Consider the following 23,176-nt stretch of genomic DNA (forward strand, 5'->3'; position numbering starts at 1 on the left):
GGTGTGTGCTGCATGAATAACAACCGAAAATACAAACTGTGCCTTGCTATGTTAGCCACCAAGGAGCTTCCTAACGTTAGCTAGCAGATAAAATAACATTTATTTTTTTCGGACTTGGAAAAATGACAGTTTGTGGAGGAAACTGACGAAAACATCTTCTTTGCACACCACGCGACGTTTTGGATTTATTTGGCTTCGGTTCCTTATTTGATTTAAAAACGAGGTAAGTTGTAAAATGGCGGATAGCTAGGTTAACGTCCAGGGAGTTTGTCATTGATGCTGCTGAGCTGGTCAGCTGGCCAAACACTTGACATTACTGTTAACGGGACTCTTTCACACAGAAATACGACTTTACAGGAATACATCGGACGTGATTAACGATGACAGCGTAACTTGTCACGTTAGCCAGCTACAGCTAACGTTAGCGGCGATGCTAGCCATGCTAGCGACTAATCCGACGCTGAAAAAATGCGTTAAAGTGCCGAAGCGAGCCCCCGGATTCAAACGTTTGTTACTCGGCACGAGTAAAGCAGTACGACAGGGTGTCTTAATATAGCTACCAAGGCAATGTCTCGGCTAAGATATCACATGTCAGCTAGCTTGAACTGGCCGGAGAGCTGCTTGGCCGTCGTAGCACAGACGGCACTAGAGGAAGAGATGAGAGTGGATCTGAACCAGCAGCCTCGGAAACATCTGCAGATGCGTTTGTAGTTCGGGAAGTGGTACAACTGCGCGTGTCTGAATCGTTTAAATTATCAACCTGTTTTTTTTTTGTTGTTGTTGTTGTTTTCCTTTTTTAAGTAACGTTAGAGTTCACCATGGCAACGAACTACTTGAGAGAATACTGTGTGTGTCCGGGGGAAAAAGTAACGTCGTGTTGATATGTCGGTACTCAAACCGACGTGTTACGTTACGTTGCCATTTATGGTCGCGGGAGTCTGGAGGCAGAGCGACCATGTTGTGTTTACATCGCATGTTGGGGGATCGTCGGTGGCAGAGTGAGAGCATCGTGTAAACACGCCCCCACTGATCTCCCCTCTCTTTCTCACTATGTGTTAACACTGGGACCTGTATATTTAAAAAAAACAAAAAAAACAAACAAAACCTTATGTAATATCATATTTAAGTATACCATTTTAACAGCTAACATAGAATAAAATATAGACAGATAGTCACGTGATTTTCTCGGGATATCTGCATTGTTCCATTTTTTTCTGTGTGTGTTGTGTGTAATTACGATTGTAGATTCTGGGGTAGATAAGCTACGCTTTTGAAAATTAAATTAGTAAAATTTTAATATGAAAATAATTCATATGTTATTGACAGTACAGAGGGGTTATGTTTTATTAAATGTTAAATATACCCTGCTGAAAATAAAAGTTCTGATTGGGCAGTGAAAAAATACTAAATGTGTACTGTTACATTATTTCATATGTGCATACACAAGTGGAAACTGCAGTGTGTCAGTGCGCTGAGGTGGGCCTGTAAATGATAATATGTCAATTAATTTCACATTGACTTCACATCCAATGTGTTGTGATTAAAGTCCAGCTTACAAGTGATTTACCAGTGTGTCACAGAAGCGTGTCGTTGATTTACTGCTGTGGACCCTGACAGTGAATCAGTGATATCATTAGCTCATTTGTTTCAGTCCACAGGAACTCGGTTGTAGATTTAGTGTGACACACTGCTCTACTTACCTACCTGTGTTGGTTGAACAATGTGTATTCAGTTTCAGGTCAAGAGGTCAGTACAGGTCGAACAGTTTGGAGAGTACACTCGGGGTCGACTGATATAGTTTAATGATTATTGTTATTCAAGGAGACTGTTAAGCAGTATTGAAATGTTAGAATGTGTTTGATTAAAATAGAACTTTTCAACAATAGCATTAAACAAAAAAGTGCAGGATCCTCTCAGCACATACTGCTGAAGACCTTACCTTCAGCAGATACATCTGCAATGAGGGTTTAGAGAAAATAGGGACAGATTTGGCAGTTATATACCTTTAAGCACAATTAATGCTTTGTTTATTACAGCAAAATGCTTTGGAAAGCCTTTAGTTGATTTCAATTATTTAAATTGTAGATATATTGACTAAGTAAAAGTAGAAAGTAAATTTTGTTCAACACTTTAATGTTGGAGATGGGGCACATTTTAATTACAGCTGGATAGCTTAAGCTAAAAAAATATAGCCCATCAATTTATCAGTTTGTTTTTTTTTTTTTACAGCAAAGTAACAAATTACCCAAATTATGACATAGATAAGTAATACGGGCAATACTTTGCTCCAAAATGTAGCCAAGTAAAGGTGTAAATACTCAAAGGGCTTGGATTTTTAGGACACATCACCTACCAAAAAATGAAATTGTGTGATTTTGGATCAGTCACTCAATGAGTTTTGGCTGCAAATACTCCCTTTTGTCCTCAATAAAAATTAGCTTTATTAAATTTGACAGTGCCACTGTACTGTCAAATTATTCTGGTCAACCACCTCCTTTGTACTACTCTCTGTTGTTTCAGTGACTAACAAACTGTTGCTCGTCCCCTGAAAGTTCAATCATCGTAATCAATCATCACAATTAAAAGTTTAAATTACTCCAGCAGCACTGGGTAGTAAAGACAACTAGAATTGTGTGATTCAGAGAATGACTACAATGATTATAAGATATGCTTTCTGTATATTCAGTTGCAGGTTGAGAGTCAAAGATAACTGATGTATAAACTCAGAATAATCCACACAGTTGGGGACAAAAGCAGGATTTGTTGAACTGTCCGTGTGCATAAATGAGGAAGTGAGTCAGTGCAGCGACTGAGGAAAGTACCTCCATTAAGCCTGTGACAAAAGCTTGGTTGAGGAAATCTCTGAACAAGATGTGTGATTGAAGTAGGGGCTGCATCTAATGACTGTTTTCTTCTGTTTATCAGTTGTGATAAATCAATTCATTGTTTTGATCACAAAATATCAGAAAATATTGACAAATGTCACATGTTCTTCTCAGGATCTTTGCATTGTTCCATTTTGTGTTTGTGTTGTGGAGAATTATGGTTGTAGATTTTGGGGGCAGATAAGCTACACTGTTCACAGTACAGGAGGGTTATGTTTATTTATTATTCATAAGCACCCATCGGGTCTGTTTGTCCTAAAGAATGAAAATACATTTCACTGAAACACACTGAAGAACAGGACAGGATTGGAAATGGTGATCTATCAATGTAGTCATTACCAAGGTGGCCTTAAATGAGCCGCAGCAAATACTCTTTTCCTTGGCTTTTATCAAACATGTGATCTCTTCATGGTCAACAACATCTTGGTGTACACAAAGATTATACACAGAATTAATATTGCAGAGATTTTTGGGTTGTGCAGTGCCAGACTAGCAGTAAAGAGACAAACACTTTCTCTTCATCTGTTGGTCTGTGGAGCGTTACATATGGTCTTGAAACTGAGCCATATAAAACATGTGCTGTGATTTATTTGTGAGTTACTGCAGCCAGAGTGAGTGTAGTTGTACATCATCACACTGCTCTGATGTCTTACTGTCTTATTCTCTACGCGCAGCTGAGAGATACCCTTGTGCTTGGGGGTCCGGAGCAGTCGAAGCCACCTACTCCAGCAGATCCAGAAAATGTTAAAGAAATGATAGCAGCGCAGGATTTGCACTCAGAGCTTCAATTTCCCCAGTAAGCAGTGCATCACAGAAATGTGTTCTTAAATGAAGCGTGTTGTCTTGAAGTCTTGTTTCCTGCTTATAATGACTCCATTTGTTGTGCACAGAGAGACAGAATCTCAGTTGTCTTCAGATACTGACTTTGAGGATCCTGATGGCAGAAGTGCGAAGACAGGAAAAGGCCTGGTATGTTTTTCTAACCTCCCCTCCTTCATTATCCATATCTGTCCACAGGGAAGCTTGAGCCAATCCCAGCATGCAATTTATCATATTTACATGGTGGCCATTTTCCTCTGACATCATGCTCGAATGGCATGCTACTGTGTTCCAGTTTGCAAAAAGAAGGGGATTTATCATTTAACTGCTTCCTGAGTGATCAGCAACTGTAATAACAGTTGATGGTGTAAATCTGGAGTGATATCGGGACATATTTCAAGGTTCTGTTAGACAACAGCTAACGCTAGCATTCAACTACTTCTTAGCTAACATTGTTTGATAGTGTTTACAATAGGAAAGTTGTGAACTAATCATGGACACAGAAGTAAAACACACTGGATGTAATTAAGTGATAACCCCACTAGGAAGTTGTTGAATGCTAATGTTCGCTAATGGCTAATCAGATATGTTGCCTTACCTTTAAGTATATAGCCTTAAATTCCTCTAGATTTTTCACTAGTCGTCTCCTTTGTGTTGCTGATCAATCAGGGGGCATTTGTCAGATTCCCAATGATTTTATGACTTGCATCTGGAACAGAGCAGGATGATATTATCCTAGCATTTGAGCGAGGAAAAAGACCGTCCTGTGAAGATGGGATATGAAACACCCTGAACTGGTTTTCAGTATGTTACAGGACCAACAGAGAGTAGAAGCAGTGTGATAATGTGCAGCAGATGTGTTTGAACAAGGGCCAAATGAGCCCTGGTTGCTCAGAGCTAACTAGGCAGCCTGGCGTTGGGTGTCACTCAGAGTGGCAACGCCCTTTAATATTATCCAAACCTTTAAGCCTTAACTTGATTCAAATGAGCAAGTTGCATAAAAATTCACACCCCCAACAGTTAGGGGAAATTAGCTATGGAGAGCTCAACTGTTTTATGTACCAGGCTATAAACACGTTTGTTTCTGCTGTGAGGTTGGGCATGTCAAATGAGGGCTTTATCTTTATGGGTGGATTAACTCGCTTTTGGAGCCAGCCTCAAGTAGCCTTAAGAGGAACTGCAATTTTTGGTACTTGCGGGTAGGCTTAACTTTTAAGTGTGCATACAGACAATCAATTTCCCTCTGTGTTCCTCTGGATTTAATCTTTATACAGACAACCTATGTAGATATTCGGGTAATAATCTTTTTCTGACTTGTGCATGACTAAGATTTTCTTCAACTGAATCTTTTGATTTTGTATTTCATGGACCATCTTTCTCCCCAGCTGGCGGCCAGGAAAGGGAAGAAGGCGCTCGGAGACAAGGCCAAAGGTGTGGGAGCAGGGAGGAGCCCTGGGGTTGGCCGGGTGAATGGCCATCATCAGGAGAACGGGATAGAGAATATGACCCTGTTCGAGGTGGTTAAAGCAGGGAAGAGTGCCACACAGGTTGGTACGCACAAGTGTGGTCAGGTGATGACGTTTTGTTCTGCAGTTTCTTCTTAATGTAATGGAATTTTTATTTTTCAGGCTGTTGTTGATGACTGGATCGAGGCATACAAACATGACCGAGACGTCGCTCTCTTGGACCTAATCAACTTCTTCATTCAGTGCTCTGGCTGCAGAGGTAAGTGTCTGAGATGCTGTCTGTCAATATGTAGCAGGTTTGGTGCCTGAAAGCAAAGTATTGAGGTAAACTCTGCTGCCACTGTGTGTTTCCTCATGTAGGTGCTGTGAGCGGAGAGATGTTCAGAAACATGCAGAACTCTGAAATCATCCGAAAAATGACAGAGGAGTTTGATGAGGTGATGCTGGATGATTTTTTTTAAAATGATAATTTGAAATAAAACCATAAATCTGTGCAGTTCCCAGATACCAGCATGGCAGGTGTTTATAATGTGGCAGACATAAAGTGTGAAACGAATGTGATCCTCTTGCCGTGAGGCTGATCATCTCACTGCTGCCACCTCACAGGACAGCGGCGACTATCCATTAACTCTGTCAGGACCACAGTGGAAGAAATTCAGGATAAGCTTCTGCGACTTCATAGCAGTCTTGGTGCGTCAGTGTCAGTACAGCATCATCTACGACGAGTACATGATGGACACAATCATCTCACTGCTCACCGGCCTGTCTGACTCACAGGTCAGGGCGTTCAGACACACAAGCACACTAGCAGGTCAGTTTTTAAAGAGCAGGTTTCACTTGTGAGAAGCCATGCCTGTCTGCACACTCATCCTGTTAACGTCCCGAAGCTGTTGCTGTTATTGTTATTCGTTGAGGCGTGTATCTGAACTATATTGTTTTTTTTTTTGCCAGCCATGAAGTTGATGACAGCCTTGGTGAACGTGGCTCTGAATCTAAGCATCAATATGGACAACACGCAGAGGCAGTACGAGGCGGAGAGGAACAAGGTCGTTGCCAAAAGAGCCAATGATAGGTTGGAGCTGCTGTTACAGAAGCGTAAAGAGGTGAGAGGAGAGTTAAGTTGTCTAACACTGTAGCCACTACACAAGCTTTTAGGAATGTGTTAGTGTCTCTCTCAAAAATTGTGTGTGCTTGTATTTCTATCAAATACCATTGATGACAAATTGTAGCTGCATTCGCTTCATACATGTATATTTGTATTGTTCATCCAGTAAATTCATTTATGTGAATTTATGTACAATTTATTTCAAATTATCAGCTGATATACACACATTTTAGGCAATGATCCCTCAAATGTGGATATCAAACTCAGACACAGAAAAGCTATGGAAGTAGGATTTTGTTAACAATGAGCTTTATTGTCTATAATGACATCATTGCCCTGTTTTTTAATTCATTTATTAACTATAAATTACCCAAAGCATATTTTTCTACATTATAGTCTCTAAATTAAGTTTCAATGATGATGCATATCAGACACAGTATACATTGATACAGACGTCGCTTACGTCGCTTATATCTAATGACTGTTGCATCCTTTTCACCATTGAACACGTGTAATCAAAAATATGCAAATGCTCTTTTAAAAAATTCTGCTTGTTAAAGGATAAGGCTGGTTACAAAGCAGCATTGTTTGCCTGTGTTAAAGCATACAGTATTTATAGTACAGTTTTTAGGGCATTTTTAAAGATTTACCTCTTCAGTAGGAACCAATGGGCTGCGTGCTGACCAACATATTGTTGGCTGAAATTTGTTGAAAATAAGAAAAAATTAGAATAATGCAACTTATCTGAAGTAAGATCTCAGAGCTCTTCCTGCAAAACCACTTAGTTTTTGTGTTTGAGGGCTGAACGAGGCAGAAGAAGATAATTTTGTTTTGGCTGTTTTCATGCAAAAATTTTGAAATCTGTCACTTTGTGTTTCTCCTCCAGCTTCAAGAAAATCAAGATGAAATTGAAAACATGATGAATGCAATTTTCAAAGGAGTGTTTGTTCACAGATATCGGTAAGTGAGTCCTTAATTGATTTCCAGGTACTGTGTGTTGACTGTGGGATTAACACTGAGGTGCCTCTCACTTGAGTCTTATCACAAGAAGCAGGGACCCTTCTGTTCTTTTCTTTATAGCTTTAGGGCGCCCTCTAGTGAAAAATGTGTGGCAACACCAATATGGGTCTCTGAAATGAGTTTGACACCTTACAGCTATGAACAGTTTACACATGTAATGGGCCATACGTTGAAATTTAATCAATGCTCTTTCATGTTGTGTGTTTTCTAGTGACGCCATTGCTGAAATCCGAGCAATTTGCATTGAGGAGATTGGGGTGTGGATGAAGCTGTACAGTGACGCCTTCCTCAATGACAGTTACCTGAAGTATGTCGGCTGGACTATGCATGACAAGGTGAGCTGATGAAGTGATAAAATAGCCTTTGATGTTAGTTGTCCAAAGACCAGCTAACCTCAGTTTAAATCAAGCTTCGTCAAGACTTCCTGCACTCCCCTCAGAGTAAAAGTCATGCAAAGTCCTATTTGCAGAAACGTTTTTGCTGTAAAAAGCAGCTCTGAGTAGTGTGATGTTTTGATTTTACAGTATAGTAACATCACAAAGGGTTCCTGTTTTCTCTCTCTTGTCCCATTCTTTTGAACCATTCTTCTTTTATTTTATGTATGAGATAAGATTATGACTTATTGTGTGTTTCTCAATCTATATCATGATGAGAAATGCATCCACATCTGCATAACACAAGTGGAACCACTGACTGAAATTCAATCACCTCTTATTAACAAATATTTTGCCTATTGGGTTGCATAAAGACAAACTTAATGTGGTTAATGGCAAAGTTACACCTGCGTTTTCATTCAAGTACAGTCATCATTTGATGTATTCTGCTGTGACTTTAGCAAGGTGAGGTGCGACTGAAGTGCCTGACTGCCCTGCAAGGCCTCTTCTACAGCAGAGAGCTCGGTGCACGACTGGAGCTCTTCACCAGTCGCTTCAAGGTGAGCCAGCTGCTGCATCATTCGGAGTGCGCTGTAGAGGCTCCTTGTGCATCATTGAAATGTGTTGAACACTTACAAGCTTTTTACAGCGTGTTTATATGCCAGTAACTTAAGGGCGATAACATAATGTTGACTTTATCATACCCATAATGTTATGGAGATAGTCCAGCTGAGATACTGTATCTGAAATATAAAATGACTCTCATCGACAGGACCGCATTGTGTCTATGACTCTGGACAAGGAGTATGATGTCGCAGTGCAAGCCATTAAACTACTGACACTCGTCCTACAGTGAGTAACTCTCTCCTCTTCAGTGGCATCATTTTAGATTTGAACTTGATACATGAAGCTGTATTATTTGTCATCATAGACAGAATACTAATAGTCAACATGGTAAAGACACAAAATCTCAGTACAGATTTAGATTTGATATATATTTTGGCACAAAGTACAACGATCATTTTTGTCTCATCATTGGTGTAATATGGGCAGAATGATACCACATTTTCCCTCATCAAACTATCTTCTCTAAAACCTTTCAAATTATAATTTCACACAATTAGCCTTAAGTCTAATTTTAAATGCTCGTCTATGTCATGCTATTCATGTAACAGGAGCAGTGACGAGGTTCTGACAGCGGAGGACTGTGAGAGTGTTTATCATCTGGTGTACTCAGCACATCGACCCATCGCTGTCTCCGCCGGAGAATTTCTGTTTAAGAAGTAAGTGTTTGATTGGTCTCTTAAAAGTGATCATCCTTCCAACACGTTTATGTTGGATCACACCAGATGCAGTGTCATAAAAGGTAACTCATGTAAGGGTAGAAGCCATTAATAATGACTTTGTGGTTACATAAGCTGACATCAGATTCATCGTGTTTCACAGCACAAACAGGGTAACAAGGAACTGATGTGATGAGATTTAATATAGAAATAGAGACAAGAATCAGTATCTTAAGACCATCTAAACCCAGGGTTTTGCATCCTGCGGCTCTTTTTCTCTTCTGCAGTGTTTTTTTTAACATCACTGTCGAAGGCCTAAAGTGATTCTTACATTCTCCGATTGTTAACATGCATAGCTTATATTCATAATTGTGTCTGTTCAGGTAAATTGAAATGGTGCCCAGGAACTGGATGACCCTGAGCTGAGCACAGCTATCTTTGTATTTTATGCTCAGGCCCAAGAGTTGTTCAGTGTTTAAGTACCTTAGTAAACATGAATGACCCACTGCAGAGTAGCCACATATGAAAATATTAAGGAATCTTGCTAATTTATACTTTTCAGGCTATGTTACTATCATTATATGTAAGGCTCAAATATATATTTTGCAGCTCCAGAAAGAAGGAAATTACCAGATAAACAGTTTTTTGGTGAGGGAGGGGGGCAAAAATGGCTCTTTTGATGGTAAAGGTTGCTAACCCCTGATTTAACAATGTGTGCTTATAGTATAGCACTGTAAATAAATGTGTTTTATTATTATTATTATTATTATTATTATTATTATTATTATTATTATTATGATTATTATTATTGTATTTAAATAACAACTAATGGAAATGTGTGTGATATCCCCACGCCCGTCCCACACAGCTTTTCCAAAGGCACTGCAGACAGAGCAGTGGTTTATTCCACCTTCCTTAACGGGGCATTTTTAAGAGTCTGTTTTATTGCTGTGATTAAAGGCTCTTCAGCCATCAAGGTCCAGAGGAGGAGGGATTACCCAGGAGGGGCCGGCAGAGCCTTAACGGCAGCCTTATTAAGACCACTGTCTTCTTCTTCTTGGAGAGTGAGGTAACCAGGCCTTTGTGTCTTTCTGCTTAAACCCTGAAAAATGTCCATTTTAAGAAATAAAATGTTCTCATAGTACAAGAAGAGTGATTTTATCTCGCTTCAGTATATTTTGAATATTCTCTAACGTTTTATGCATTACAGCTCCATGAACATGGGGCCTACTTGGTGGACAGCTTGTGGGATTGTGGGTCAGATTTGTTGAAAGACTGGGAAACTATGATCAGTCTGCTGTTGGATGAGCCCATGCCAGGCGAAGAGGGTGAGGGTCACTCTTTTAGACTGCTACTGGCTGACAATTTCCTCCTCCGATATTTCATGACATTGTCAGTAACTTTCTGTTCTTGTGATTTGTAGCCTTGACTGATCGCCAGGAGACGGCTCTGGTGGAGATCATGCTCTGTGCCATTCGGCAGGCGTGTGAATGTCACCCTCCAGTAGGCAGAGCCACGGGAAAGAGGGTGAGTGTGTGGTCCTCGATCGAGAGGGTACTCACCTTCTTTACTTCTTGACCTTATTCATGTTGTTAACAGACCTTCTTCATGTTGTCAACATGGTTTGCTTTTTGTTGGGGGGGAAAGGTCCTGACTGCAAAGGAGAAGAAAACACAGCTGGATGATAGAACTCGGATCACAGAGATGTTTGCAGTAGCGTTGCCTCTGTTACTGGCAAAGGTGATTCCTGTCAGAGATGACTTGTAAATTTGAGCAACAGGTTTAATTTCTACCCATTCAACCTAACTGCTTCTCTTTTCTTGTCACAGTACTGCGTCGATATTGATAAAGTGACCAATTTGCTACAAATACCAAAGTACTTTGATCTTGACATCTACACAACTGGCCGGTTAGAAAAGGTTTGTCAGTGTATTTCTTTAAAAAATTTCGATTAAACCTGAATCACAGCATTTACAAACAATGACCATGCGCTCCCATCTTCTCATTAAGCATCTGGATGCCTTGTTGCGGCAAATCTGGGAGGTCCAGGATAAGCACACAGACACGGAGGTCCTGGAGGCCTGCTCTACCACCTACCACTCTCTCTGCAACGAGGAGTTCACCATCTTCAACCGCGTCGACATCGCTCGCTCCCAGCTGCTCGATGAGCTCGTAGACAAGTTCGACAGACTCTTGGAGGACTTTCTACAGGAGGTGGGTGCTGCAAGATTTTTCTCTGCTGCCAGCATGTGAAAGCATGGGTCATTTCTGGGCTTTCACAGGTTTGATATCTTGTTTGTCAGGGTGAAGAACCAGATGAGGATGATGCCTACCAGGTTTTATCAACACTCAAGAAGATCAGCGCCTTTCACAAGTAAAGCAGTCAACACGTTTGTGTTAAGGATTAAATGGATTGATAGTTGTTGGAGGTTTTAGTATTTGGCATAAAAGTATCGAGCATTAGTCTTCTTTTGTGAAATCATGTGCTTAAAGTTAACATTTGCATGAATTTTGTCACCATGTATTCATTTACCATCTGTGTTCTTTTTGTTTCCAGTGCACATGACCTGTCTAAGTGGGATCTCTTCACCAGCAACTACAGGCTACTCAACACAGGTCTGCAGAATGGGGATATGCCTGAACAGGTATCATAGCAGCGTCTTCTCTAACTTTGTCAGTAACGTCCCCAAAATGTCAAACCAACAATTTCAGGCGATCCGTTTGTTACATTCACTCAGGTATCCATCCAAAGTCTGACTGAAAATGAAACACAAAGTAACCACCCGAAGTCTGAAGTCTGTCTCCACAACAAGACTTTGGACTGTTTGTAAAATCCAGACACCTTCATGCTGTGAGGAAGCAGCATCCTCTGTGAATAATACAGTTAAAATATGAAAGCAGTAAGGTTGGGGTGGGGAATAAATATGACTTCTGCATTTATACTCAAACCGCAATGAGGTCTTGGAGGTGTCGTTCTTACAACATCACAATTAATGTTGCTCGATGACCACTGTTTATCTAAGTACTGTAAACATGACATGAGTCCTCTGGTCATCTGTGTAACCTGATTCCTCTGAGGTCACTTAAGTGCGTGTAAATACACGGACTGTGTGAAACCTCGCGGCTCATCTGATCTGCTTGCCTCCTTCCCCCTAGATTGTGATTCATGCAATGCAGTGCACACATTACATCATCCTGTGGCACCTGGCCAAGGTTTCAGACGGCACTTCGTTAAAGGTATTTATAATTTGGTCGTGATGCATTTTTTGGGGATTAAAAAAATGCGCCATGTATATAAGGCAAGAGTGAAAGAAGTATTTCAGTTCATGAAGTGAACTAGATACAGTATTGCACCATCACACTAGCTATCCTGATAAACGTCGTCCTCTGTGGACTACTGAACTAATACATTTATATTGATTATTCACTTACAGCACTGTCTAACTCAACATTTGCACTTTTCAGGGTGATATGGTGACCTTGAGAAAGCAAATGAGAGCTTTCTGCCTCATGTGTCAGCGCTACCTGAACAGCATCAACACGGCAGTTAAAGAACAGGTGGGATTACGCTGATTTGGCCCTGATTTTTCCACAAGGCCGCCCCTCAGTACCACTGCAAATTTTGTTTGGTTAGTATTTTCAAAAATGCTGAAGTGTCGTGTCCATTCCAGGCCTTCACCATACTATGTGATCTGCTATTGATCTTCAGTCACCAAATTATGTCTTCAGGCCGGGAACAACTGGAGCCTCTGGTCTACACGCCAGACTCCTCTTTGCAGGCCGAGCTGCTCAACTTCATTCTGGATCAAGTGTTCATTGATCAGGATGATGACAGCAGTACAGGTCAGAGTTAATCACCATTTATCATTTATGCTAACACTGTATTTTCGTAATATTTAAGTTTTTTTGTATTTTTCAGATGGACAGCAAGATGATGAAGCCAGTAAAATCGAGGCTCTGCATAAGCGAAGAAATCTTCTAGCTGCCTACTGCAAGTTAATCGTTTACAATGTTGTAGAAATGAACACTGGAGCAGATATATTTAAACAATATATGAGGGTAGGTTAAAACCCTTTTTTAAAATTCATTCAGAGGAATTCCTCCTACTCTGCTCTTCTTTTTAACAGTTTTCCTTCTCTTCCTTCCTAGTATTATAATGACTATGGAGATATCATCAAGGACACGATGAGTAAAACAAGGCAAATTGACAAAGTTCAGTGTGCAAAGACACTCGTATTGAGCCTGCAGATGGTAAGATGCATCATTTGTGAAAAGATAACATTTATTTTTGCTTTGAATATTTTTTTTCCACAACTTTGGTGCCAGCATATCTTCCAGATGGTCTAAAACAAAATATGAAAAAATTGATTATGAAAAACTGTTATGTTAATCTTCTCTTTTACAAACGGTTGCTCCAGTTAGACTGGATTAAATAAACTGAGCTACAGGTCTAGGACTTGCACGTTTTGTCTGTGAAAACCCTTGTAAAGAAATGTGGGGGAAAAAGGTGTATTTTTTGTTGTTTTCTTTTGCAGCTGTTCAATGACATGCTGTCTGAGCTTGGCTTCAGTGTTGACCGCTCATCGTCAGCCTTCTGTGGCATCAAAGAGCTCGCCCGGCGCTTCTCATTGACGTTTGGATTGGATCAGATGAAGACCAGAGAGGCAATCGCCATGTTACATAAGTAAGTAACCAGACTTTCTTACAATGACATTGGTGTTTTTAATGAACAAATCTTTGTGTTCATTACATCCTTCTGCATCTGTTTGTTTTAGGGATGGAATTGAGTTTGCTTTTAAAGAACCCAGTCCCCAAGGAGAGGGCGGTCCTCCGCTTAATTTAGCCTTTTTGGACATCCTGAGTGAGTTCTCCAGCAAACTCATTCGGCAGGACAAGAGGACAGTGTGAGTTTGAGCCACGAGGTGTGAGCACGTAGTGTTTTCACTGAGCATCGAGTCTGATGAAAAACCTGACTGACTGTTGTCAATCTGACACTTCCACAGTCACATGTACCTGGAGCGATTCATGACGTTTCAGATGGCCCTGCAGCGAGAGGACTGCTGGCTGCCCCTCATCTCATACCGGAACTCCCTGCAGGTTGGAGGGGATGACGACACCATGTCCATCATCAGTGGGATGAGCAGTCGAGGGTCCACCGTCAGGAGTAAGAAGTCCAAACCAGCAGCTGTTAGCAAAAGGAAACTGCCTGAAGGTGAGCAATTGACATTGTTATACTCTGTGTACTGCATGCATTACTTTGAACTTTTTTAAAAAAACAAACTAAATAGCATATTGGCGAGGAGTTTCGGATGCAGCCAGTAGCTGAGTGTCGGTTTGTAAAAGTGCTTTACTAAAGTCAGACAAGGAAAATGCACTGTTACCTCCAACGACAACCTCTCCAACTAGCTAAGTGAGATATCGACATCTCGTCCGTGGAGGGTTTCATTTCTTTGGTGTTGGCTGCAGGCAAGCTGATGGTAGCTGCGGCTGGTGCAGGGGAGTTTGCTTTCAGACTACAAAACATGATTCTGGTGCTCTGTAGTAACAATATTATTCAGCTGGTACCCTTAAACCCTTCTGTCAGTAGTTGGAAAACAGCAAATACAGTCACAAGGTTGGAAATATGTGCATTTCCTCAATGTGTCTTATTAAGTAGGGAACAGTGATTGTTTGAGGCACATACTCCATTAGTACAAAGTGTCTTGTCATTTAAGAAATTCTCTCATGTTGCAGAAGAGAACAGCTGCAGCAGCACGGATGCCGTTTGGATGAACCGCGAGCAGAACGTGCAGACGCCGGTGATGATGCCCTCGCCCCACCTCACCTCCACTGTACTGAGGGATCCAAAGAAGATGAGGCCAGAGGACAGCTTCGCGGCGGCATACGCCATGCCAACAGAGCAGCATCCCCATCAGCCCGTCCCTCCCCAGCAGCAGCAACACCATCACCACCAGGATACCATTGATTACAAGTAAAAAGCCTTTCCTTGTGCCTTTACCTTTAACTTGGCTTCAAGTAAACATTTGCAAATGCATCTTTTTATAGCATCTTGTACTACTTGTGTTAAACCACGGCCATCATGAAGTCACGGTAAATGCCAAACACTGTCCCACAGTACCCAGGTTACATGGATGTTGACACAGAGGCAACAAGCTGAGGCCCGTCAGCAGCAGGACCGGGTCAGCATGCACTACGCCAAGATGAGGAACCACATGCAGCAAACGATGTGAGATGGCACTTCTCTTCAGTATATTACATGGGTTTTAATTGTGCTCCCACACAAAGCTGTGGAATGTAACATTTATCATTTAAAGAATTACATCCAGCCAATAGAAAGCATGTGGAAAATGTACAATCTCTTAACAAGTATCTGTGTGTGCTCCTCAGTCGTCGAGGCTCTGGACTCATGGAGGATGACGAGGAGCCGATAGTGGAGGATGTAATGATGTCATCAGAGGACCGCTTGGAGGACATCAATGAGGGCATGGATTTTGACACGATGGACATCGACCTGGTAATTTAAACCCTGCACTAAGGGGACAGAGGAGACAATCTGTGAACAGCAAACAGTTATTATTATTCACTCTTCCAGCAGTTAAGGAGGAAATTAGCTTTCATTTGGGGTTAAATTACTATCCTCAGTCTGCCTCTAAAGAGGGAAACATCTGGATCTTCAGCTACAACATGTTTCACTTTGCACACAAGCTAGTTGCAGAGTGTGTGCTGCTGATTCTTCACTGAGAGCAGCTGGCTGTGGGGACTGAAAATGACACTATGATCTGACTGCAGAGGCAGCAGATGATTCTCATTGTCATTTGATGTGTTGTAATAAAAAAAAGAAAAGAAAGTTCCTTGCCAACATTTTAACTGTTTGCATGGTTCAGCATTCTTAGTAACTTTCCGTGCAAGTTTTTCCAAAGAAAAGGGTTAAAAGAATGAAATTTGCACATAAAAAATAACTGTCAGCATTTAATTGCCACAATGAAGTGCTATACATGAAGTCCACACAGTCTTTGTCTCTTATTTTCCTTTTACATTTTGTGGTGCACTTTTCTGACTGAGCTGTTGTGTTTCAGCCGGCATCAAAGAATCGCAGAGAAAGAACTGAACTAAAGCCGGACTACTTCGATCCGTCTTCCATCATGGATGACTCAGTAAGGATTCAACTCTCCTTCTAATACTGTTTATTTATTTACTGCTTTTTTCAAATTTAAAAGTATGGCGTGATAATTTGGTATTTTATGGAGACTGTGAGTGGCCATGGCTGCTGCTGATTTCTAAGATTGTAAAGTCGTGATTATGAACATTATTTAAGGATAATTACTAATATTATTGTCAACCATACTGTCAGATCTTAAAGTTAAATCATACTTCACTAAGATTGTGGATCTTAAAACTATTTTTCTTTTCTATCTCTAGGTTCTCAATGTTTCAATGTTTTAAACAAATCTGAAGCATCACAGAGAATGTGCCGTCAAAATCCTCGGAAGAGACGACGGACGACGGTCCTCTGTGGACATCAGAACGAGAGTAAAATGGACTACTGCAATTGGTTTGTGAGACACCAACGTTTGCCTCTTCAATATTTTGTTAAACTTTTAGAGGGAGAGCCTGAATTTGAATTTCGTTCTGATATTTTCACACGCTGGAGTTAATCTATAATAGCAGTACAGATCGTGTGTATGTGTGGCAGGTACGTGGTGAGGAGAGGATAACAGACTGAAATTCAAATTGATATTATATACCTTTAACCTTTTTTCATTTGGTAGACAAAACTTGTCTGATGTAAATATGTAGTGGCCAATATACAGGAGAGGTGAACGCATTTTCACACATCGGAAACATAACAGCCCTGCAGAATAATCCCACCTTTATGACTCGTGGACCGTTCAGTCGTTGGACACTGTGGTGACGTTGCACTTTGTCAAAGAGGTGTTAATTTAACTCGATGATAATTTCACAGCCATATTTTTTGAAATTATCATAGGCAGTGATCGAAGCCTCTCTGATGCAGTGAAGCAGAAGACTGAGTTATTAAAGGTGTCGGTGATATTGCGTTCACCTGCTGTACTTTTAAAAATACTGTAGACTTTGGCATGGCATGTAGCCATATATCAAAACACGTACTCAGTAAAGTATAATGTGAACTGGCGTCTCATACTGTTCGAAGGCCTCGCCACAAATGATATACGACATTCTCAGATTTCTTTGTGATGGTATTTTTTAGAAAATGTTATGTGTTCTGCTTTTATACCGTATATAGATGACTTTTGATTTATAGATATTTTGTAATGACAATCAAAATGTAAATGAATGGTTTCTAATCATGTTATTTCACATAGATGCTGAAATAATCCTTTTTTGATGAAAATTATTATGCTACTATAGATACGGCTGGCTGTTTGTATTTTTTCTTTTCATCTCTCTGTAACGTGTGTGCGTGAATGTAACGCACCACTGAAATATAAGAATTTGACAAATTGATGGCTGCGTCTAAAAATTATTTTTTAATATTGGGAGCATTCAGTGTCACGCATAACAATTTTTACTCAACCGTAAACATGTAATCTCTCCTATATCTCGATTATTTCCCTCCTCTGTATGATATCTAATAATATCTAATAATAGAGACATGCCATGATTAGAATTGAAGAAAAGGACTCGGTCAAGACACGAGTGTTGTTTTCTTTCTTTTTTTTTAGCTTGAAAGTGTGCAGAGGATTTTTTTTTTTTCCATTTTATTTGATGTACCACTGTTGTGTGTGTATAAGAGTTATAAAAATTATTCTGAATCATAAAGTTTTAGAAATCTTTAGTCAACTATTATAGTATCAGAAATGTATATTATACAATAACAGATGTGTAATATATTGTGAATCGGTGCTCGGTTTATATTTGCATTTTTCTGTTTGCTTGAAATTCTATAGGGGAAACGTTAATGAAATAGAACATAACTATTGCAAGTTAACCCACCAGTTTTCGAGTACACATGCAGCACATGGTTTTGTTTGCCTTTCAAATCGATTGTAGCTGTATTTCTTTACCTCTGTGTGTCGGCCTGGTTGGCAGATTCAGATTTTATGGAAAATGATGTATTCATATTGTAGTTAGAGACAAACCCCCTACTTTCCTGAGAATCTCACTATAAACTGGAGGAACGGATCACATGGTCATTACCACATACACACACTAACTATCCATGGTAAGGCATTTGAGAAAAATATATCTTAGAATTGCCTGTAAACGTCACATTAATCATTTTATTTTTGACTTTTTTTTCCTGTTTTGCATTGAACTGCTGAAAAATGTGCATACATCTGTATGTTTACACATATTTAAAAATATTTGTGTATAATAAATTTGTGTTTTTATTCTATTTTCAAAGTGCCCGTTGTATTATATATATTGTATGTAATTCAACATTTACCCCTGATTCACATACATTGTGTCTTAGATCTACCTAGTGCAGCACGCACAAAACAACTTCAGTGGGGATTTTGTAACTTGACAAAAACGTAGCTTGTGTTTGATTGAATTTATATATTTTAAGGGTCCACACGAACAGCTTTTCTGCATTGAGATCTGGAGCCACTCGTTGAATAGAACACAAAGTTCCGTGTTAACAAAGCCCCTCAGAGAAAGACCTCCGTGTCCCACCATGCAACTGTGAGCTAGCAGCAGCAGCAGCAGCAGCAGCAGCAGCAAGCTAACCACCGCATTTGACCCTGTGTGTGCCATGATGATTTAGACATCCGGGCTGTGTGTATGGAAGATGGCGACACTTATCCTCCCTGGTGAATGGATCAAAAACTGGGAAAAATCAGGAAAACACGAGTTGTGAGTACATTTGAACTACACCAAGGTGTCAGAGGTTATGGCAATTAATCAGTTATTCGCTTATATGAGCTCACCGTTGAAGAAATACGTCGTTAGCTTTGCAGTTTGAGGCCAGTGTTTCAAGTGTGTTAGCTGGGGCTAAACAGAAGCGGTAACGTTAGCAAGCTAGAAATCGCTTTAGCTGGCCCGCTAACGTTAGCGAACGCCGCTGTTTGGAAATTATAAGCATATCATGTAGCTGACATTTGGATTTGATTGCGGTCGATTTACTCCATGCTATGTAGCGCAGTCGTTACTCGAGTGTAGCTAGCTAGCCTTAAGTGGCTAACGTCCCCTGCATGCTAGCAGTTCGGCTAGCTTACGCTCCCACTTGACCGTTTGTAAACACGGTTGCTTTCAATGCTAGCTTCAGCTAGTTAGCGCCCATATAGCTCACTCTCCAGCCGCATCGATGTCGTTGTAGCGTCGAAATTAAAGTGAATTTGGCTGTAAAATTCAGATTAGTAGTCAGTGTTTTCCGTCAACATAAAACTGACGAGCAACTGGCGAAAAGGAACTGTACTACTAACGCGAACAGTTGTAGTAATCAAGTGGAGGGAAATTAGGGGTCTTGACACAACGTTATAGCAAGTTAGCTGTAACGCTAGCCACAGCATCCTTGATGTCGACTGACTTATTAGACGTTGATTTGCCGGGAACTGGAATTATTTAAAAATAAACTTCCAACATCAGTGATATTTATTTGATAATGCTGCTCGTCTGAAATGTAACCTCCAGGAGGAGAGGTTTTAACGTCCAGTATAACGTTAGCTTGTCGGCTAACGTTTAGCAGGATCGTTGGTTGACGCTCACACGTCCCTCCTGTTAGCTGGTTGAAAGTGTAGCTAGCTTAATTAAGTCAGAGATGTATTTGCAAACTAAATTATGCGGTCGGTGATAATCGATGATATCAGGACAGCAAGCATCAACTTTATCAACACAGTATAGAAACCTACTAATCTGCAGCCCCATAGCTCGCCCCTACAACAACAATGCCCAGTACAGAATAGGGTTGCTCTTTTTTTATCATTCTTAGATTGGAAAATGCTGATTGAATTGGATTTTCACGCATTTTCTTAAGAGTACGTTAGCCATCCTGTACAGACAGGAGATACAATAGACTTATCTGTATTTCCAGCCACTAGTTGTAGTTGTAGGCCTTGCATATTTAAGTAAGGCCTGCAGTGAGATGCTTGTGTTTTGGACTGTTTTACCGCTATATTAGAACATTGTTTAAATAGCAATTGATAAAACGTCCCTCAAGGAAAAAAGCTCATATGTATGCAAGTGCTGCATACTATTCTGTGTCTGTGCTGTCTTTGGTACAGCCCTCGTCCTGTGCACTGACTGAAACATCTCGTATTTAATGTGATCTGAGCTGCTGTGCAGAGCTGAGATGAAACTGTCAATCCAGCAGCCACAAGAAGTACTTAATTAATGTTAAGTAAGAAAAAGTTATGGAAGATATTTTCCTTTCCACAAAACCAGCTGAAAAACAGGTTCTAGTGTATGTCCTTCTGGTAATCACAGTTGAAAATCTACCAATCAGAGAGTCTGCGGCTGCACGCTGATAGCTGCACGCACTACACACACCCTGTCACTTCAAGGATGCAGTCCTGTGCAGTGACACTTCTCTGGCATGCTGCAAGTGAAAGGGCATTTTCTTGTGCTGATAATCAGAGTGTCACAATATTATTACGTGTTCACTGTTTCTCAAGTGAATCATCTTTTTCTTCACATGCTCAAAATGCTTTTTGGGGACATTGTATCTGTTTTACTGATATCATTTGGTCGTACTCTTGGGATTAATCGCATTCAGAGATGCCAGGAGAGCAAAGAGGAGTGTGGTGCTATTCAACATCTCTGACTGGCCGATTGAGCGTGTTGGTTTGGTGGCACAGACAGTCAACTTGTACAATGTTGGTGCATTCAAATTTAAGTTTAAAAGGAAGACTTTGAGGCAACAGAAAGTCAATGAGGACAGCCTTGAGTTATCTTGTTGGTTCTGTCGTTTTGGTCACACCCAGATTGGGAAACATTTCCTGTGAGCTATCTTATCCAAATGTCTCATATTATCTGTGATTTTGTGTATGGCGTGCATTGTTGGCATAGTTTTAAATGCATAAGTAATCCAGATGTTAAAAAATGATGGTGTGATTACCTTACCTTTACCTGTACCTTACATTTTAAAGCCATTTTTTTTTCTTCATGGGTGTGAATTATTAGTGTTGTATAAAGCTCCGTTAGAATGAGTTTTACAGGCTATGGATCGTCCTGTTTAAGCTGCCTAACTGACCAGAATTTTGTCTTTTTACTTTGTAGCGTACAACTCTGCAAAGATCTCACAGAGAAAACCGATCATGGAAGTGAGATTAGAGGTAAGTTGAGAATCATCTCAGTTCTGTTACGCCTTCACATTTTATTACCTGCCGATGTATTAAAGCTCCATGTTTGTACACATATCAATCATAGGAAATCGGGTAGTTTGAACTGATCCGCAATGTAAGAATAGACAATATATTTAAAAATGATTTTCCAAACTTATATCAAAATGTCTAGTATAAAGTATAAGCTAGCGAAACTGAAAGAAATGCTCTCCAGTCAATTTACAGTTTAAATGTTTATTAATAAGATTAATATTAATTTGAAGTTGTGACGATGTCAGTGTTGAGTCTTATTCTCACTTCATCAAATACTGATGGGCTTTGGGTTGGTGGCCGGACTGTTCTACCAACCCAAATGTCAGTATTTGACGATAAGGGAGAGACTGATAAATGTTCACGTTCACCTCTATAACATGTTGCTTTTTTTGTGCCAGAGGGGGAAACAACAAAGCATTATCATCAGAACTAAACACATGTAGATCTTAAATAAATCCCATTTAAACAATAACTGCTACAATAGTTTTACTGCAGGGTAAAATGCCACCAAAGATTGTGTAATTTAATTTCCTGAAATACTGCCACAGTGCAGATAGCTCTTCACAATATAACATCATTCAGTCAAGCTTCGACTTGTAGACAGCCCCGTCATGCCAGTGTGTTTGCTCCAGTGTGTTTAGTTGTTGAATGTCACTAGGACTTTGTTGTTGCACAAAGTGCGCGTGAATGCAAACTGAAATGTTTTGTACGGGTTATCAGAAAACAAACATGCTTTACATTGTATTGTTGATAATTATCCATTGAACTATTTGTGGTCCCAGCTCCAGCGATGCTCATCTGATCCCTCCTGCGTGTCTGATTTAAGCTCAGTCTAAAATGGATTTTGTCTTTTTGCACCTCTAGATATACAGGCAGCCTTATATGAGCTCTGCTGGCAGGTTGTACAGGGGAACCTCAAGTTGGATCTTGTCACCAGCGTCCTTGGGGACATGATGGTATAAAACCCTTTTAAAATGTTGTTCACTTGAAGGTTAAACAACTACAAACACAAAGCAGCGTCTGTGCTGTGAAGTAAAAAAGACGCAACCATTTTATTTCTTGTTTATTCCTTTCTTTTCTTAATGTCTTCATGTTCAGTTTCTGCCTAGAAATTGCATTACTTTTATTTTCTGACACAGCATGGATATAGAGTTTTGTATAATTTTTTTCTTATTGCTTCCTGGGCTTTGGTTGATCTATTCTTAATGCCATGACTTTGCACTCAGCTCGTTTGTTAAGGCACATCATGTTTCAGTGTTCACTCAGACTGACCATTGTGTGGCATATAAGCTATCAGACAATGTTATTAAAATGTTGAAAGGCATTGCTTTCCAAAAAAAAAACGAGTGCAAAGGTTGATTTGATGATGACTTGTGATGTTGTAGATATTTTTCCAGTTCAGACATTTGTTTCGCTTTTCAGGAACTCCGAGATGACATGCCATCAATTTTAGCCGATGTTTTCAGTATACTAGGTAAGTTTGAGTTTTTATTTTAAGCATTGAGTTATTGTATCTAAAGTGCTGCATTTAAATGAACTCAAATATAGTATTTTATATTATAGTAATGTCATTGTTATTTTTTACCTCCTATTTTTAACAGATTTAGAGACTGGTGCGCTGGAAGAAAAAAATAAACGTGACCATTACACACAGCTGGTGGGCGCATGTTTGGTAGGTCGTGACACCTTAACACCATCACTGTCTGAAGTGTATCATTCTTGCATGGACTAAAGAAAGGAATCTGTTCTTCTGAAGTATGAGAAAATGACTAATTTGTACTCAAATGAAATATGACTTAAATTTCACTTTCATTGCTGCTGTTGCTGTGCAGTAACTGTATATTCACAAACATTGTCATTGTCCAAAATGTGTAATAGTGTAGTTGATGTTTTAGAATTTGACTTTGAATAGCGCTGTATTCTCTACT

At 40.0% G+C, this 23,176-nt stretch overlaps 2 protein-coding genes and 1 long non-coding RNA gene across 5 annotated transcripts in view; 2 read left to right on the plus strand and 1 right to left on the minus strand.

The window, feature by feature from the left end:
* stag2a (stromal antigen 2a) lies at positions 1-18,328 on the plus strand. Its single transcript, XM_037120627.1, has 34 exons — positions 1-223; positions 3,560-3,681; positions 3,776-3,854; positions 5,090-5,251; positions 5,333-5,429; positions 5,531-5,607; positions 5,777-5,981; positions 6,122-6,273; positions 7,162-7,235; positions 7,507-7,630; positions 8,131-8,229; positions 8,442-8,521; positions 8,845-8,952; positions 9,913-10,021; positions 10,163-10,280; positions 10,376-10,479; positions 10,600-10,692; positions 10,782-10,871; positions 10,963-11,166; positions 11,256-11,326; positions 11,510-11,597; positions 12,109-12,189; positions 12,418-12,510; positions 12,624-12,795; positions 12,872-13,011; positions 13,102-13,203; positions 13,488-13,636; positions 13,728-13,856; positions 13,956-14,164; positions 14,686-14,923; positions 15,068-15,178; positions 15,340-15,466; positions 16,029-16,106; positions 16,372-18,328. Exons 2-34 carry the CDS (start codon positions 3,638-3,640, stop codon positions 16,393-16,395), a joined length of 3,831 nt encoding a protein of 1,276 aa, XP_036976522.1. The 5' UTR covers positions 1-223; positions 3,560-3,637; the 3' UTR covers positions 16,396-18,328.
* On the minus strand, positions 17,632-19,843 carry LOC119031865. Its single transcript, XR_005078728.1, has 2 exons — positions 18,864-19,843; positions 17,632-18,762 (listed from the first exon to the last, which is right to left on the minus strand). It is a non-coding gene; the product is annotated as an uncharacterized LOC119031865 (long non-coding RNA).
* Positions 18,569-23,176, plus strand: part of thoc2 (THO complex 2) — a 23,408-nt gene continuing 18,800 nt past the window's right edge. For all 3 annotated transcript variants that reach the window (XM_037120625.1, XM_037120626.1, XM_037120624.1), the window contains exons 1-5: positions 18,569-18,789; positions 21,151-21,206; positions 22,113-22,204; positions 22,671-22,722; positions 22,850-22,920. In XM_037120625.1, the coding sequence (XP_036976520.1) occupies positions 18,725-18,789; positions 21,151-21,206; positions 22,113-22,204; positions 22,671-22,722; positions 22,850-22,920 (336 nt within the window). In that variant the 5' untranslated portion in view covers positions 18,569-18,724. The remainder of the gene's footprint in view (positions 18,790-21,150; positions 21,207-22,112; positions 22,205-22,670; positions 22,723-22,849; positions 22,921-23,176) is intronic.

The sequence above is a fragment of the Acanthopagrus latus genome, chromosome 13 (assembly GCF_904848185.1).
Source record: "Acanthopagrus latus isolate v.2019 chromosome 13, fAcaLat1.1, whole genome shotgun sequence".
In the NCBI taxonomy this organism is placed as follows: domain Eukaryota; kingdom Metazoa; phylum Chordata; class Actinopteri; order Spariformes; family Sparidae; genus Acanthopagrus; species Acanthopagrus latus.